The 17,773-nt window shown below is 44.8% G+C and overlaps 1 protein-coding gene across 2 annotated transcripts in view; it reads left to right on the forward strand.

Annotated features, from left to right (window-relative positions):
- The window catches only part of USP10 (ubiquitin specific peptidase 10), an 864,697-nt gene that overhangs the window by 451,880 nt on the left and 395,044 nt on the right, over window positions 1-17,773 (forward strand). For both annotated transcript variants that reach the window (XM_044082060.1, XM_044082061.1), the window contains exon 7: window positions 5,888-5,946. In XM_044082060.1, coding sequence (XP_043937995.1) covers window positions 5,888-5,946 — 59 coding nt within the window. The remainder of the gene's footprint in view (window positions 1-5,887; window positions 5,947-17,773) is intronic.

Here is a 17,773-nt window from a genome sequence, read left to right on the forward strand (position 1 = left end):
TAGAAGGATGTTTGTGTCAGCTGGAGAGTTAATTATGGCGCCCAGTTTGCAGTCGTCTGCGAACTTGGTGAGCCATAGTCCTCCACGTTGCCTGTACCTCGGAAAAGTATATACCGAACAAGAGTGGTCCCAGGACAGAACCCTGTGGGACGCCACTTGTGACCGGTTTCGAGTCTGACATGGCTCCAGCAACTCTCACTCTGTGGGTTCTGTCTTTGAGCCAGTTTGCGACCCATCTTGTGACATAGGGGTTTATATTTAAGCTGGATAGCTTATCTATGATGCCCGAGTGGGGTATTGTGTCAAATGCCTTTGCAAGGTCCAGATAGGCTGTGTGGGACTACCTTCCCTTCATCTATGGCTTTGGTGACTGTTTCAAAAGAAGTCAACCAGGTTCAATAGGCAGGATCTGCCCTTGACAAAGCCGAACTGGGTAGGATCTAGTGTCTGTAGGTCCCCAATGTCTCTGTTTATGAGCTCCATGATGATCCTCTCCATAGCCTTGCAGACTAAGCTAGTCAGGCTTATGGGGCGATAGTTTCCAGGGTCCGTAGAGGCTCCACCTTTGTGGAGTGGGACCACTGTTGCTATACGCCATTCTGTGGGCACATATCCTGTAGTGAGGCTGAGATTGTATAGCTGTTTTATTTGAGGGATTAGTTCCTCTTGGAGTTCATGTAGGATGCAACCTGGGGACGCCATCTGGTCCCATGGAAGCAATGTTTTTTGCTTTGGAGAGGGCAGCCTTCACCTGAGCATCTGAGATGTTTGGGAGGCAGCCCTCTGCCAGGATAGATACTTGCTTTTTGGGGGGGGGGGTGGAGAAGTTTGCACTGAACCTGTCTGCCAGGATATTGGTGATGTCTGTGGGTTCAGTGTATTTTTTGTCGTTTAGAATCAACTCAGAACAAGTCTGGGAGTTGCATCCCAGGTTTCTAGCATAACTGAAAAAAGCCTTATGATTGTCTTTGGTTTCCTGTGCAATTTTTCTCTCGAAGCTGGCCTTGGAGGATTTTGAGGGATCGTAATTTTTTGCTAGTACTGATCAGAGATGCCTTCCCTATTAGGGATTTTGTTCTATCATGTAGTAGCTTCCTCCTTCTGTTGTACAGTTAATTTATGGCAGGGGTCCACCAGAGTGGACGCCTGCCTTTGGATGATTGGGTCTTGGTTTTGTTTGGGATAGCATGATCCATGCATTCCTGGAGATGGCCGTAGAATGCATTTATATAGGATTCTGCAGTTTGGGTCGTAGTTTCCACTGGCCCTGGGGCCTTGAAGGATTCCACTTCGGTTTTGAGAAGTTCGCTTTTGAGAAGTTTTTCACTGTGGTTTTCTGGGCTGGGGGTGGGGTCGGGATGTGGACATCCAGTGAAATTAATTTATGGTCTGATCGTACCAATGAGGGATATACTTCTGGTGTCCAATTGTGACTTGGAAAGTTTATAAGATGTTTAGCTAGTGCATTTTTTGTATAATAATGTCATAAATATGTTGATAAAGCTGTGTTCTAAACTCATCCTTTGTCTTCCCTATATAATATCCATGGCATATCTGGCACACTGCAATGTATACTACATTGTTTGTGCCACAGTTGTTCTGGTTGTACCTAACGTGCCCATAGTTCTTAATCAGGATACTGTCTCCCTCCAATATAAACTTGCATTGTGTCATCCTAGCCTTTTCAGCATTGTTATTCCCATCTTTATTTCTCTCCAGTATATTTTTCATGCTTATATCTTTTTTGTAAACGACAATGGGTGCCTCACCTAGTTTGTCCATACGTGTTCAGCACTTTTTAATATATACCAGTTCTTAGCCAACATGTCTCTAGCTTTACAGCATATTCCAAAACAAGGAAACATCTGATCCCCAGAGTCCAGATGCAGAAAGGAAATGAAAAGGGTGGCTTGATTCTTATCCGTAGACCATCCAGGACTACCATCTTCGGACATAGAATACAGTCTTAAGAAGTTCAGTACTGGTCAGAGAGCTTAAGAGTTCCTGCTTGGTTTCATGGAGTGAATGAACGTGCAAGTTCTGCAAGAATGAAAAACTGTGAAGAGAGTGCGTAAATAAGTGTTAAGCGATAATTGATGTGTTAAACTTACTAAAACACAGTAGCTCAGAAGTAGATATTCCCAAAAGCTTAAACACAGTAAAGACACATCTGGTGGTATGCTGTCAAAAATACAGTATCCCAGGGGTACAGATTTCATTTCCATACTTTGCCAATTCCAAACGGATGGCCGGATCTGCCACAAAACCAGTGGGCAGAGGGCCAGAAACAAGTCATGTCCCTCATGGATATGGGGGCAATTCAGCCGGTACCAGAAAAGGAAAAAGGACAAGGATTTTATTCAAGACTCTTCCTGGTACCCAGAAAAGACAATTCATGGCGTCCAATACTGGACTTATCGATTCTGAACACGTTCCTGGACATTCCAAAATTCGAAATGCTGACTTTGCAACAGCTACTACCTATGCTAGGCAGGAATGCTTGGTTAGTAACTCTAGACTTAAGAGGCATAACTGCATATCTCAATAAGGGAATCATGCAGAAGATACCTCCGCTTCAAGGCAGGTTTTTTGCATTACCAATTCTCTGCACTGCCCTTTGGTTTATCTACTGTGCCTAGGGTCTTTACAAAGTGCCTGGCACCAGTAATTGTATTCTGCAGACAAAGAAGCATACAAATGTATCCTTATCTGGACGATTGTCTCATTCAAGCAGAGGACAAGGACACTCTTCTTCACCATCTGGTGTTTGTAAAAAGGCTTCTAGCATGCCTAGGGTACACCATAAATGAAAATAAATCACAACTGGTACCCTCTCAAATAATTACATTCCTGGGTGCAAGCTTGAATACAACTGCCCTGATGGCTTACCTCACACCAGACAAACAAATGCAATTGACAACATACTTTAAACAAATGGCAACAAAAACCCAGTTATCTGCAAGACAAATTCTGCAGGCTTTGGGGTTCATGGCATCCTCCTGCATTCTACTAATTCCATATGCGAGACTGCATATGAGGAAACTTCAATGGTACCTAAACAGTTTATGGAGTCAACATTCACAGCTTGGAAACAATTGTTCCTCTCATTCCCTGCCTACAACAGGAGTTTCTTTGATGGGCAGAGATATATCACCAAAACAAGGGACTGTTATTCACTCTACCCCCTGCCACCCAAACCCTAACTACAGATGCATCAGACTATGCTTGGGGGGGCCCACCTGGCAGGGAGATATATTCAGGCAAATGGAGCCCAAACCAAATGCATCTGCATATCAAGAAGAAAGAAATGCTAGCTGTTCAGAATGCTCTGACAGCCTTCAAGGACTTAATTCATCCAGGACAATTACTGATAGACAGACAACACCACAGTTATGTGGTACATAAACAAGCACGGGGGTACCCATTCCTACCCCCTTTGCAGACTAGCCATGGCCTTGTGGAACACAGCCTTGACTTACCAAATACATCTTCAAGCTCAGTTCCTGCCAGGAAAGCAAAATACTCTGGCAGACGACCTAAGCAGAAATCTTATGGACCCACACAAATGGAAACTGGATCCACAAATTTTCAGCATGTTAACACAGAAATGGGGAAGCCCAGACATAGATCTATTTGCCTCTCCCCAAAACTATCAGTTGGACAAATTCTGCACAAGAACTCATCACAAAAAAGCATGGAAAGTGGATACTCTATCCTTCAGCTGGAAAAACCTATCCGTCTATGCCTTTCCCCCTCTGTCTCTATTCTCCAAGGTCTTACTAAAAGTCAGACAGGAAAAAACAAAAATGATTCTAATTGCTGAGGACTGGCCTCGCCAACACTTGTACCTGCTTCTAAGGATATGTCACACCTTCCTCCATGGTACTTGCCACAAACACCTCATCTGCTGTCTCAGAAGAACTATCAAATTCTGCAATACACAGCTCCAAACTCTGTATCTTGCAGCATGGCTGATCAACTAATTATTCAAACCACATCTCTCAGTAAACCTGTGATGGATGTCATTTTGGAAGCCAGAAGGCCTAGTACTAGAAAATCTTATGCTGATAAATGGAAGAGATTCTGTGCTTGGAACCAAGCACAAGGAATGGACACAGCAAAGCCCAATATTCTTCAGATTTTGCAATACTTAACTGAGATGCTTGACAAGGGCCTATCTTTTTCTTCAATAAAAATCCATGCCTATGCCATCTCAGCTTATTACAACACAGAGCCTCCCCTCTTTTCTCATCCACTGCTAAAATAGTATCTCAGAGGGGCCAAAAATTTAAGGCCTCCCAGGAGAACACCAACTCCTGCATGGGACCTCAATTTTGTGCTGGAAAAACTCACCGTGCCTCCTTTTGAAAAAGCAGCTACTGCGGAAATAAAATTTCTATCTTGGAAGACAGCTTTTCTTTTGGCAGTCACTTCAGCTAGAAGTGGAGCTTTTCATTATATTTTACCCGGACAGGGTGGCCCTCAGGACCAATCCTTCTTTTATGCCCAAGGTGGTATCCAGTGTGGCTCTTAACCAGACCATTCACCTGCCAACATTTTTTCCAAACCCGCAGAACAAGGGGGAGCGGATTCTGCATTCATTGGATGTACACAGACAACTAAGATTCTACTTAAACAGGACAAAATCTCTAAGAAAGTCTGAGCAACTACTGGTAGCATTTGCTGCAGGATCAGAGGGGAAGGCTATATCAAAGCAGACTATTTCTAAATGGATAAGCCACTGAATTAGTTTCTGCTGTTTGCAGCATGGTAAGTCTGTGCCCAAGGGGATCAGATCCCATTCCACCAGGGCTGCCTCTACTTCAGCAGCTTTTCTCAGAGGGGTCCCAACCTAAGACATTCTAGAAGCTGCTATTTGGAGCTGTGTTCGTACGTTCACGAAGCATTATCATTTACTTCTCTTCTCTTCTCTAAATCCAAGGCAGGCTTTGCCACTGCAGTCCTGCAGAGCCTTATAGCTGCTCCTAATGCTGTTTGGTTCCATCCTCCCATCCATAGCTTTGGGATTCTACCCAAATGTAATGGCTGCAACAGTGAAACACGAAGAGCATAGTACAGTTGAGTGCACTTACCATAAATGTAGATGTTTGAGTGTATTCACTGTTGCAGTCCGGGTTACCTACCCGCCATCCCCCATTCTATACCTTTTCTTTCCTTCACTATACTCAAAAGCCTTTGTGGTGTATTTGCTTTTAGTTGAAGGTAAGTTTAATGTTTCTAATGTGCATTTATATATTTTTGCCTCCTATTTGGGGGGCACCTGACATTTGGGGCAAGAAAAACTGATTAAAATGGCGTTGGCTGCATGTTTTATACCCCTGACGACCTGATATCATGGAAGAGGAGACAGCAACCGACGCAGGACCCAAGACTTTGTTATTAGGCCGACTGAGGACAACCTGCCAGCAGATGACCCAAATGTAATGACTGCAGCAGTGAATACACTCGAACATCTACATTTATGGTAAGTGTACACAACTGTACATTTTCTGACGTGATTGTGACCATTGGCCGTGAAACTTGCACATCTTTGTTTGCCTGGTTAGTCCTGTTCACAGGAAGCTTGGAAATTAATTGCATCTGTAAGTTTGGGAGAGGGTGGACTTGAAAACAGTTTTGGTATACCTTTTTATCCATACCATTGAAACCTGAGCTAGTCTTTGAACATTACCGACCCTCCTTGTGTACTTCAGTAAGAAATGGGAACTTTGTTTTTGTTGCTAATTACTATCTGTGCTTACAGTTGCAATGGCTGCCTTGCCAAGGGTTGTGCTTTTCAGTACTACTTTTGAGTCTTAATGAGATCAGTGCAACCAAAACACGGTTCTTGTGTATTAATCATACTAAAATTGTACATTTTTTGCAGCGTTCGTCTGATGAACGAGTTCAGTAATATGCCGTTACCTTCCAAGCCAAAACAGCAAGGTGGGTACTTTAAAGAAAGTGTAAAAGCTGCATTGTTACTCTTCTGTTATGGTTGTGATTGCTGTAACATCTATAAGAGAGAAAGAAACTGCAAAAGTTTTAATAAAATTCCTCATAAATGTAAGATCACTTCCATAGTCCTTTGCAGTGTGTTACAGATAAACTTTCCAGTGGTGGACTTCTGGCTGTTAACCAGCATATTTCACATCAGGAATATTTGAGTGGACATTGAAGTTTTTAACTGCAAGTTTTCTACAGATAAGAATTTTTTGTGACACTGACTGTTATTCCCAGAGCAGATGGAGCAGTTGAGAGCTTATAGTTTTAGGCTGGCCACCTATGATGTTCATCGTGTTTCACTGTTGCAGTCATTACTCTTGGGATATCCTGCTGGCAGGCTACCCTCAGTCGGTTATCCTGCTGGCAGGCTACCCTCAGTCGGCCAGAATTCCAAAGTCTAGGTCCGGTGTCGGTTGCTGTCGCCTCTTCCCTGATGTCAGTGCGCCGGGGGTATAAAAGATGCAGCCGACACCATTTTCTTCAGTCTTTCTTGCCGCGCGGTGCCCAAAGCAAAAGCAGTTCGCAAGTGCCGGTCGGCCGACTCCTGAGATTTTCAAATCCGAATTTCAGAACCGAAGTCTTCATTAAAGCTAAGTACCCCATTGGGGAAACTTTTTTCTTGCTCCAGACCGATGTCAGAAAAAGTTAACAATTGTATTTCTTGTGGGAAGCAAATACCTCATAAGGATTTTCACTCTTACTGTATTTCTTGCCCAGGCCCTGATCACAACGTTGCTAGCTGTCGGTTTTGTGCTAGATTTAACCAACGCACTATCAAGCATAGGTTCGATTTTGCATTTCATTACTTTGGCCCAAGATTTAATTGTATAATGCCGTCGGACCAGCCGACAACCGGAGTTAACAAAAAACGCAAGGACAAGGATAGGCATCCGAGGTCCAAAACCGACGACGAAGCCTCTACTAGGCCAGTCGCCGGTTCTCAGTGAGGTGCTTTCGTAGCCCCTGGCACCCGCTACCTCAGAGCCACAGGCTGCTACCGACTCCCACGTGGAGCCGACTGGGCCGCTAGATACTCAAGGTATTGGACACTCGGAAATCATACCCTCAGATGGGTCCGGAGCCGCTGAGCAGGCATCTGCTTCTGAGGGTGTCTTTAGACCTACACAACTATATATTAAGCCATCTTCAGCTTCAAAGACAAAGACTAAAGCAGCTCTAAAGACAAAGAAACAAGTAGAGCATGCTCCTACTCAGACTTCCATGCCTAAAAAACAGATGCTCAAAATGGCCGAAGACCCAATCACTTTGATCAGGGGCTCCCATCCCCCTCCTGATAAGAGGCCTAGGCAAGAGACAGAGTACGATTCTTCTGATCGGGTATCTATTTCCTCTGATTCCTCTTCTGAACAGGATTACTCCATGCTTCCCTATGAGGATTCTGATGCTGAAGAATCTATTCCTTCAGCCTGTCCTCCTGAGGATTATTCTTTTGGGGAAACCCTGCATACCATGAGGGAGCATTTCCACTGGGAGAGCCAAGATTATTCTGAATCTAAGAAAAGGCTCAGAGACTTTGTGCTTCTTCCTCAGCACAGACCCCTTGCTATTCCACCTGTTCTAGACATTGTAGATTATGTATTTTCAGAGTCCGGCCTGTCCCCTGACTCTGTACCCCCTGTACCTGCTAAGCCAGACAGATACTACAGGGTCCCGGATTCTCATAAATTCCTATATAAAAACCCCGCTGCTGACCCAGAAACTATATCTCAGGGTCCCAAGGGGGTTAAAGCTTCCACTGCAAAAAACCCTGTCCCCTCTGATAGGGATTCTAGGGCTCTAGACAGATGGGGGAAAAAGTCTACACTTCTGCTACCCTGGCTGTAAGGGCTTTAAATTGTCAGTTTCATATGCTTAAATATCAGCTTTATTTAATGTCACTGCTTAAACAGAAAATATTGATAAATACTGGATATTCAGAGAACAAGGAATTGCAGGATTTATTGCATGCAACTGAACAAGTGGGAAAGTATACTTTGCAATGTGGTTATGATTCACTGTAGGCCTCTTGCAGGGCCGCTGTTACAGGTTCTGTTATTAGAAGGCATGCTTGGTTAAAGGAACAGAATCTGCCTGATCATGTTAAAGCAAAATTAGTAGATGCACCATTACAGCATGATACTTTGTTTGGTACTAAAGCAGAAGAGGTGTTGAAAAAAATGGAGGATAAAGCAAAATCCATGCAGACAATCAAGGATTTCTTACAGGTACAGCCACCCAGGTTTAGCAGGAACTGGCCTTCAAAAAATTGGTCCTTTCCAGTGTCAGACAGACCACAAAGAGGCAGATACATGCGTCCCAGAGGCAGATCTCAGCCCCAAGGCTCATACAGGCCTAAACAATGGAGTGCTCCTACCTCCAAAAGCAGATAAGACAAATCACAACCTTCCAGGAAACAGTCCCAATGACTTTCCTCTACCAGTTCCAAGCAGTTTTCTTTTGACAGCCCCCTTAGGGGGAAAACTAGCACTTTTTCCATCAAATTGGCAAATGATTACCCAAGACAAATGGGTCCTGAACATAGTGTCCCAAGGCTACAGGTTCCAATGTCCTTCATGGATGCATCTGCAGTCATAACAACTGGGTTGTCCTGTCGTCAGGCAGCCCTTCAGTCGGCCGGATTCCAAAGTCCGGGTCCGGCTTCGGCTGATGTCGCACTCCACCCGACGTCATCTCTGTTGGTCTTCGGGTATAAAAGCATCAGCCGACGCCATTTTCCTGAGTCTTTCTTGCGCGTGCCAAGCAGAAGCTGTTCGCAAGTGCCGGTCGGTTGGATCCAGAGATTACTTCTACCGAATACTACTTCGAAGACTTCTAAAGCTAAGTACCCCGTTGGGGACTCTTTCTTGCCTCAGCCGATGTCAGAAAAAGTTAACAATTGTTTAACCTGTGGGAAACAAATACCTCATAAAGATTTCCACTCTTACTGTCTGCCTTGTTTAGGCCCAGCCCACGTCGTAGCAGCCTGTTCGGCCTGTGCTTCTTTCAACCGACGACGCTTAGGCGTCGGTCGGAGTTTGCAGAACAGTTTTTCGGTTCTGATTTTGCGTACATTATGCCGTCGGATCCTCCGACTACCCAATCTACCAAAAAACGCAAAGATAAAGACCGACACTCGCGGTCCGCGGTTTCGGCGAAACCATCGTTAAGCAAACGCGAGTGTCTCAGTTTCGGCGAAACCGAAAACTGATCTAAGTACAGCTGAACCTATTCCTACAACTGAGGCCCCTGCTACAACTCTTGAATCGACCTCAGAAATTTTACCCACTACGGTGGTTGACTTATCAGACACCATCCCCTTGGATGTCTCTACCCCAGCACGTGGTGCTGCTAGGCCTCCAGCAGCCATGTCCATTAAGGCCTTCACCAGGGCTAAAGCAGCCAAGACTACTAAAACAGTGCCTGTTAAACCCCCCACATCCAGGCCCTCTTCTAGTTCCCAAATGCTTACTTTGGCAGAAGATTTAATTTCTTTAATCAGAGGATCTCAATCTCACCCAGATAGGGCCTCTCAGCCCCAGAGAAGAGACCTAGGACAGAGCCCGCTGAGCCAGTGTCCTCTGATGAATCTGCTGATGAATCAGACATAACTGACCAGCCAGAGGCTCCCTTCTCCAATTTTGAAGATTCTGATGCTGAAGAATCCATTCCAGCTGCTTCCCACCAGAAGAATTCTCCTTTGGGGAAACCTTGCATGCCATGCGAGAACAGTTCCAATGGCAGCAACAGGATTTTTCAGACTCCAGAAAAGACTTAGGACCTTTCTGCACCTCCCACAGCACAGGCCCTTAGCTATACCTCCTGTTCTCTCTGTGGTGGATGATGCTTTCAATGATGTTTGCTCCGCTCCAGATTCTTTACCCCAGCCCCTGCCAAACCAGACAGATTTTACAGGGTGCCAGATACTCATCACCACCTTTACAAGGCCCCACTTGCAGACCCAGAAACTATATCCCAGGGTCCCAAGGCAGTAGCACGACCATAGCTAAAACCCTACTCCTTCTGAAAGGGAAGCAAGGTCATTAGACAGATGGGGTAAAAAGGTCTACACTTCAGCTACTCTCTCAGCTAGAGCTTTAAACTGTCAGTTTCACATGATACAATACCAAGAGTTTATGCTTGATCAGTTAACTAAAAACTAACCACTGATGAATCTCTTGATAAGAAATATGTATTAGAGATGGTAAATAACATACAACAGGTTAGCAACCATTCCTTAAAATGTGGCTATGATGCACTGGAGGCTTCATTTAGATCAGCCATGACAGGCACAGTGATAAGAAGGCATGCATGGCTAAAGGAACAAGCTTTACCGGATCATGTTAAAGCTAAGCTGCTAGATGCTCCTATGGACAAGACAAGTTTGTTTGGTACACCTGCCCAGCAGGTTATGAAGAAAATGGAAGAAAAGGCAAAATCTGTTCAAACTGTTAAAGATTTCTTGCAGGTTCAACCCCCAAGGTTTAGCAGGAACTGGCCTGCCAAAAATTGGTCCTTTCTTGACTCCACAAAATTTCAAAGGGGCAGGAATAGACGTTCCAGAGGCAGAAACCAGTCCAGAGGAGGTGCCTACAGAGGACGACAGTGGCAAGGTAACAACAGAGGCACAGACACAGCCACTGCCACTACATCAGCACAACCACAGTGACTTAACCCTAAATCCGCCTACCAGGGAACAAATAGCAGCTCCTCTAGGCGGAAAGTTAACCTTATTTTCAAGGAACTGGCACTGCATAACAAAAGACAAGTGGATTTTACAAACCATAGATCAAGGTTACCGGTTTCACTTCCACACTTTACCAGTCAAAAGAGGAATGCCAAATCTACCTCCAAATCAAAAAACAGAGGCTCTACGCCAGATAATGGAGTTAGCAAACATGAGAGCTGTGGAAAGAGTGCCAACAGCAGAGCAAGGAAAGGGGTTCTATTCCAGACTATTCCTAGTTCCAAGAAAGGAAAAAAGTTGGAGACCAATTCTCGACCTGTCCACCTTAAATACATACATCATTGTCCCAAAATTCAAAATGCTGACACTACAGCAGCTTCTTCCCATGCTGGGCAAGGAGTCTTGGCTGGTAACTCTAGATCTCAAGGAGGCATACCTGCACGTCCCCATTCGACCAATCTGCAGAAGATACCTCAGATTTCTTGCAGGATCAGAGCACTATCAATTCTCAGCATTGCCCTTTGGCTTATCAACTGCGCCCAGAGTATTCACAAAATGCCTGGCATCAGTAATCTCCCATTGCAGACTACAGGGAATTCAAATTTACCCATACCTGGACAACTGCCTGCTACAAGGGGACAACAAAAGCAAGCTGACAACAGATTTACAAAGGGTCATTTACTTGCTACAAGCACTGGGATACACAGTCAATTTACAAAAGTCAAGGCTGATACCATCCCAAACAAGGACATTCTTGGGCGAATTGGACACAGTAAAACAAATGGCATTCCTGACTACAGAAAAACAAAAGAACTTCCTCTTTACTTCTTGGCACTAACAAAACTGAACAAGTTAACAGCAAGAAAAGTACTGCAGGCCTTGGGCTTCATGGCATCATGCATAATCTTGGTTCCATTTGCCAGACTACATATGAAAAACTACAGTGGTACCTAAAGAATTTATGGTCCCAACACAGACACAGTCTAGAAACAGAAATCCCACTAATTCCATGCTTAAAACAGGAGTTCCTATGGTGGGCTCAGGCATGCCAGTCAAACCCAGGCCTACCTTTCGCAGATGTCAAGCAAGCCAGACCATCACAACAGACGCTTCAGACCTAGGATGGGGGCCCACATGCTGGACAAATGCGTGCAAGGATTGTGGACACAGGATCAACTTCACCTGCACATCAACCTAAAAGAAATGCTGGCAGTAAAACTGGCAATCCAAAAGTTCAAACCATTTCTCAAGGAGGGCCAGTTGATGATAAGGACAGACAACACCACAGTCATGTGGTACATCAACAAACAGGGAGGCACTCATTCATACCCCTATGCAGAATGACCTTGGAGCTGTGGACCCTGGCACTCAGCTACAACATCCAGTTACAGGCAATATTTGTACCGGGAAAGACAATACTCTAGCAGACATATTAAGCAGAACCACTTCGGATGCCCACGAATGGAAGCTGCACCCGGACATCTTCAAGACCATCTCAAAGAAATGGGGAATGCCACAGATAGACCTATTCGCATCACCTCTCAATCACCAGCTCAAAAAATTCTGCACAAGGACATTCCACCCACTAGCATGGAAAGTGGATTCGCTCTCCTTCAACTGGAAAGGCCTAACAGCATATGCATTCCCACCTCTTCCTTTGATACACAAGGTACTACTGAAAATCAAGGAAGAACGTCCAAGGATAATCCTAATAGCTCCGAACTGGCCAAGACAACACTGGTACCCACTACTGAGGAGCATGTCTCGTATCAATATGTGGCCAATACCACTGATGCCTTTGATGTTAACTCAGAACAACTACAGCATCATACATCCAAACCTAAAAACGTTGCAACTAACTGCATGGAACATCACATAGCAGCAGCTAATCCAGAACTTTCCCAAAGAGTAAAAGACATTATTCTTGAAGCACGCAGACCTTCAACAAGAAGGAACTATGCTGGAAAATGGAAAAGGTTTGTCATTTGGAGTACAGAAAGAGGAAAAGATGTGTCAACCATAGATATGCCTAACATTCTGGAGTATCTGGCGAACTTCTTCATTCAGGCCTGTCCTACTCCTCCATCAAGATACATGCATCAGCTATTTCAGCAGAATACAGCTTTGATCCACCTGTTTTTTCACACCCTTTGCTCAGGCAGTTCCTCAGAGGAATCAAGAATGTAAAACCTCCAAGGAAACCACCATTACCAGCTTGGGATTTGAACTTTGTGCTAGAAAAATTGACACTATCACCCTTTGAACCAGCAGCAACAGCAGACCTACAACACCTGTCATGGAAAACTGCTTTCCTACTGGCAATTACTTCAGCAAGGAGGGTTTCAGAACTACAGGCCTTAATGGCAGTGCAACCCTTCCTAATCTTCCACCAAGATAGAGTGTCCATGAGGACTAATCCTACATTTATGCCCAAGGTGGTATCCAGAGTGTCTTTAAACCAGGCAATCCACCTACCTACCTTCTTTCCCAACCCACAAAACAGAGGGAAAGAATACTGCATACCTTGGATGTACATAGACAGCTACGCTACTACTTGGACAGAACAAAAATAGCAGAAAGACTGACCAACTTTTGTAGCCTATGCAACAGGAAGGGAAGGAAAAGCTATTTCCAAACAGACAATCTCCAAATGGATAGGAAATTGCATACGATTCTGTTACTCCTTCCATGGAAAACCAATTCCACAGAACATAAGACCTCATTCTACAAGGGCAACAGCCACTACCACAGCCTTCTTACGAGGAGTGGCAACCAAAGACATTATTGAGGCGGCTACTTGGACCTCCGTGCATACATTTGCCAAGCATTATAATTTGCCTCTATATTCCAGATCCCGAGCAGGGTTTGCCACTGCTGTACTGCAAGGGATCCTAAACACACCATAATCTACTTTTATCCTCCTCCCTAGTTGGCTATGGTATTCTACCCAGTTGTTATGACTGCAGATGCATCCATGAAGGACATAGTACAGTTTTGTACCTACCATAAATGTAGATGTCCGAACTGGATAGCATCTGCAGTCAGGATTACCCTCCCTCCTTCCCTCTGTGGTACTCCTAGGGTGTTTACCCTCCTAATAGCTAGCTGTTGGGGAGTCTTTATGGTGTATTTGTTTGTATATATGTACATACATGCTTATTGTTGTGTTTACCTCTATCTATTTGGAAACATTGGCATCTATCCAAATTTTAGCCTGCAAGAGGGCTTCTGGCATCTGGGGCAAGAAACACTGAGGAAAATGGCGTCGGCTGATGCTTTTATACCCGAAGACCAACAGAGATGACGTCGGGTGGAGTGCGACATCAGCCGAAGCCGGACCCGGACTTTGGAATCCGGCCGACTGAAGGGCTGCCTGACGACAGGACAACCCAGTTGTTATGACTGCAGATGCTATCCAGTTCGGACATCTACATTTATGGTAGGTACAAAACTGTACTTTTTCACACTCTACCACGGTCAAAGGGCATGCCACACCTGCCACACAATCAATGGGCAGAGGCACAAAAGCAAATTACAGCCCTGATGGACATGAGGGCCATTCAGCAAGTACCACAACAAGAGCAGGGGCAAGGATTTTACTCCAGACTTTTCCTAGTACCCAGGAAGGACAAAACCTGGAGACCAATACTGGACCTTTCTATACTAAATACGTTTCTGGAAGATCCAAAATTCAAGATGTTGACTCTACAGCAGCTACTGCCCATGCTGGGCATGAGGGCTTGGCTCGTAACTTTGGACCTAAAAGAGGCATACTTGCATGTCCCAATCAGACAATCTTGCAGAAGATACCTCAGATTCATAGCTGGCTCAATGCATTACCAGGTGTCTGCACTACCCTTTGGCTTATCTACTGCGCCCAGGGTCTTCACAAAATGCCTGGCACCAGTAATTGCATTTTGCAGACAAAAAAGAATTCAAATATATCCCTACTTGGACGACTGCGTAATTCAAGCAGAGAACAAATACACTCTTGTAAAGCATCTGGCGTTTGTAAAAAGATTACTAATTGGCCTAGGGTACACAGTAAATGAAAAGAAATCAAAACTAGTGCCCTCTCAAGAGATAATATTCCTGGGTGCAAGCTTAAATACAGCTTCCCAGATGGCTTATCTCATGCCAGACAAGCAAAAGCAACTGACTACCTACTTCAAGAAATTGGCAACAAAAACCCACTTATCTGCAAGGAAAATCCTGTAGGCCTTGGGTTTCATGGCATCCTGCATTCTACTAATTCCATATGCCAGACTACATATGAGGAAACTACAATGGTATCTGAAAAGTGTTTGGACTCAGCATTGCCACAGCCTGGAGACAGTAATTGCACTCATTCCCTGCCTACAACAGGAGTTTCGATGGTGAGCAGAAGCCTGTCACCACAACAAGGGTCTGCCATTCAGTTTACCCACATCCAGACAGACACTGACAGTGGATGCATCCGATTATGCCTGGGGGGCCCATATGGCAGGAAAATGTATTCAGGGCACATGGCCTGCTAACCAGATGCATCTTCACATCAATCAAAAAGAGATGCTAGCTGGTCAAAATGCCCTGACAGCTTTCAAGGACCTGCTTCATCCAGGACAGTTACTGATAGACAGACAACACAATGGTCATGTGGTACATAAACAAGCAGGGAGGTACACATTCCTATCCCCTCTGCAGACGAGCAATGACCTTATGGGACACAGCATTGGCTTTTCAAGTTCACCTGCAAGCACAATTCCTGCCAGGAAAAACAAATACTCTGGCAGACGATCTAAGCAAAAACCTCATGGATCCCCACGAATGGAAACTGGATCCACAAGTCTTCAGCATGATAATAAGGAAATCGGGATGTCCAGACATAGATCTATTTGAAGTCTTCAGCATGATAATAAGGAAATCGGGATGCCCAGACATAGATCTATTTGCCTCCCCTCACAACTGTCAATTGCAGAGATTTTTCACAAGGATTTATCACAAGCAAGACTGGAAATTGGACGCCCTATCATTCAGCTGGAAAAATCTAGCAGCATATGCTTTTCCCCCACTGCCTCTCCTTCCCAGAGTACTCCTAAAGGTCAGACAAGAGAAGCCAAAAATGATACTGATTGCACCAGACTGGCCACGCCAGAACTGGTACCCAATCCTAAAGAGCTTGTCTCAAGGTCCAGCATGGATATTGCCTCAAACCTTTCACTTGCTGACCCAACAAAACAATCAGATCCTGCACAGCCAGCTCAGAACCTTAAATCTGGCAGCATGGCGGATAATGTAGCCATTCAGAACACTCCTCTTTCAAAAGCTGTTATGGATGTTATCTTGGAGGCCAGGAGGCCCAGTACCAGAAAATTTTATGCAGAAAAATGGAAGAGATTCTGTGCTTGGAACCAGGAACAAGGCATTGACACGTCTGTACCAAATATACCTCAGATTTTACAATACCTAACTGAGATGCTGAACAAAGGCCTTTCTTTCTCATCAATTAAGATTCATGCCTCTGCCATTTCAGCCCATTACAATACGGAACCACCTATCTTTTCTCATCCTTTAATAAGGCAGTACCTCAGAGGGGCCAAAAACATTAGGCCTCCAAGGAGAGCACCAATTCCGGCCTGGGACCTCAATTATGTTTTGGAAAAACTCACACTGCCTCCTTTCGAGCCAGCATCAACAGCAGATATAAAATTTTTATCCTGGAAAACAGCTCTGCTCCTAGCAATAACCTCTGCAAGGCAAGTCTCGGAGTTACAAGCACTCATGGCTGCGGCACCTTTCATCATTTTTCATCCAGACAGGGTTTCTCTGAGGACAAATCCTACATTTATGCCTAAGGTGGAGTCCAGTGTGGCCCTCAGCCAAACCATTCACTTGCCTACCTTTTACCCAAATCCACAGAACAAGGGTGAGAAAATTCTGCATTCTTTGGACGTACACAGGCAGTTACGCTTCTTCTTGGACAGGACTAAAGCATTCAGAAGGACTGAGCAACGTTTAGTGTCATATGCTGCAGGATCACAAGGAAAGGCTATCTCAAAACAGACCATTTCTAAATGGATAGGCAGTTGCATTCGTTTCTGCTGTTTTCAACATGGCATATCAGTGCCTAAGGGCATTAGGTCTCATTCCACCAGAGCATCAGCCACTTCAGCAGCCTTCCTCAGAGGAGTACCAACCAAAGATATCTTAGAGGCTGCAACTTGGAGTTCAGTGCACACCTTTGCAAAGCACTACCACTTGCCTCTCTACTCTAAGTCCAGAGCAGGCTTTGCCACTGCAGTCCTGCAGGGCCTCATAGCCTCTCCTAATCCTATTTAGCCCAGCCACCCATCCTCAGCTTTGGGATTCAACCCAAGAGTAATGACTGCAACAGTGAAAGACGATGAACATAGTACAGTTGTGTACCTACCATAAATGTAGATGTTTGAGTGTATTCACTGTTGCAGTCCAGGTTACCCACCCTCCATCCCCCTTCTCTTTGCTGGGACTTATCTGCACTTCTCTATCCTATACAACCTTTTTGGTGTATTTGCTAGTAGATGAAGGAAATGTTATTTTTGTGCATGCATTTCTTATTGGCATATTTTTCAGACTACCAATTTGGGGCACCTGACATCTGGGGCAAGAAAAACTGAAGAAAATGGCATCGGCTGCATCTTTTATACCCCTGGCGCACTGACGTCAGGGAAGATGCGACAGCAACCGACGCCGGACCTAGACTTTGGAATTCTGGCCAACGAGGGTAGCCTGCCAGCAGGATAACCGACTGAGGGTAGCCTGCAAGCAGGATAACCCAAGAGTAATGACTGCAACAGTGAATACACTCAAACATCTACATTTATGGTAGGTACACAACTGTACTTTCCCGCTTTCTTTAGGTTTAGCTGAAAGCTGGATTAGTGAAATGCTTCTGTGGCTGCATGTGTGTTTCATAAAATTTGTTTGCTTTGTCAGAATGGGCTTTGTAAGGCATGAGGTGTGCCCCTGCAGGTGTTAAGATTTACCAGTTGGAGAGTGATGTAACAGAACCCTAGGCATGCTTGAAATGTTGGGAAAGATAGCTCACATCTGGGCAGAATTGAA

The sequence above is a fragment of the Protopterus annectens genome, chromosome 8.part1, assembly GCF_019279795.1.
Source record: "Protopterus annectens isolate FY-2018-M chromosome 8.part1, PAN1.0, whole genome shotgun sequence".
Taxonomy (NCBI): domain Eukaryota; kingdom Metazoa; phylum Chordata; order Ceratodontiformes; family Protopteridae; genus Protopterus; species Protopterus annectens.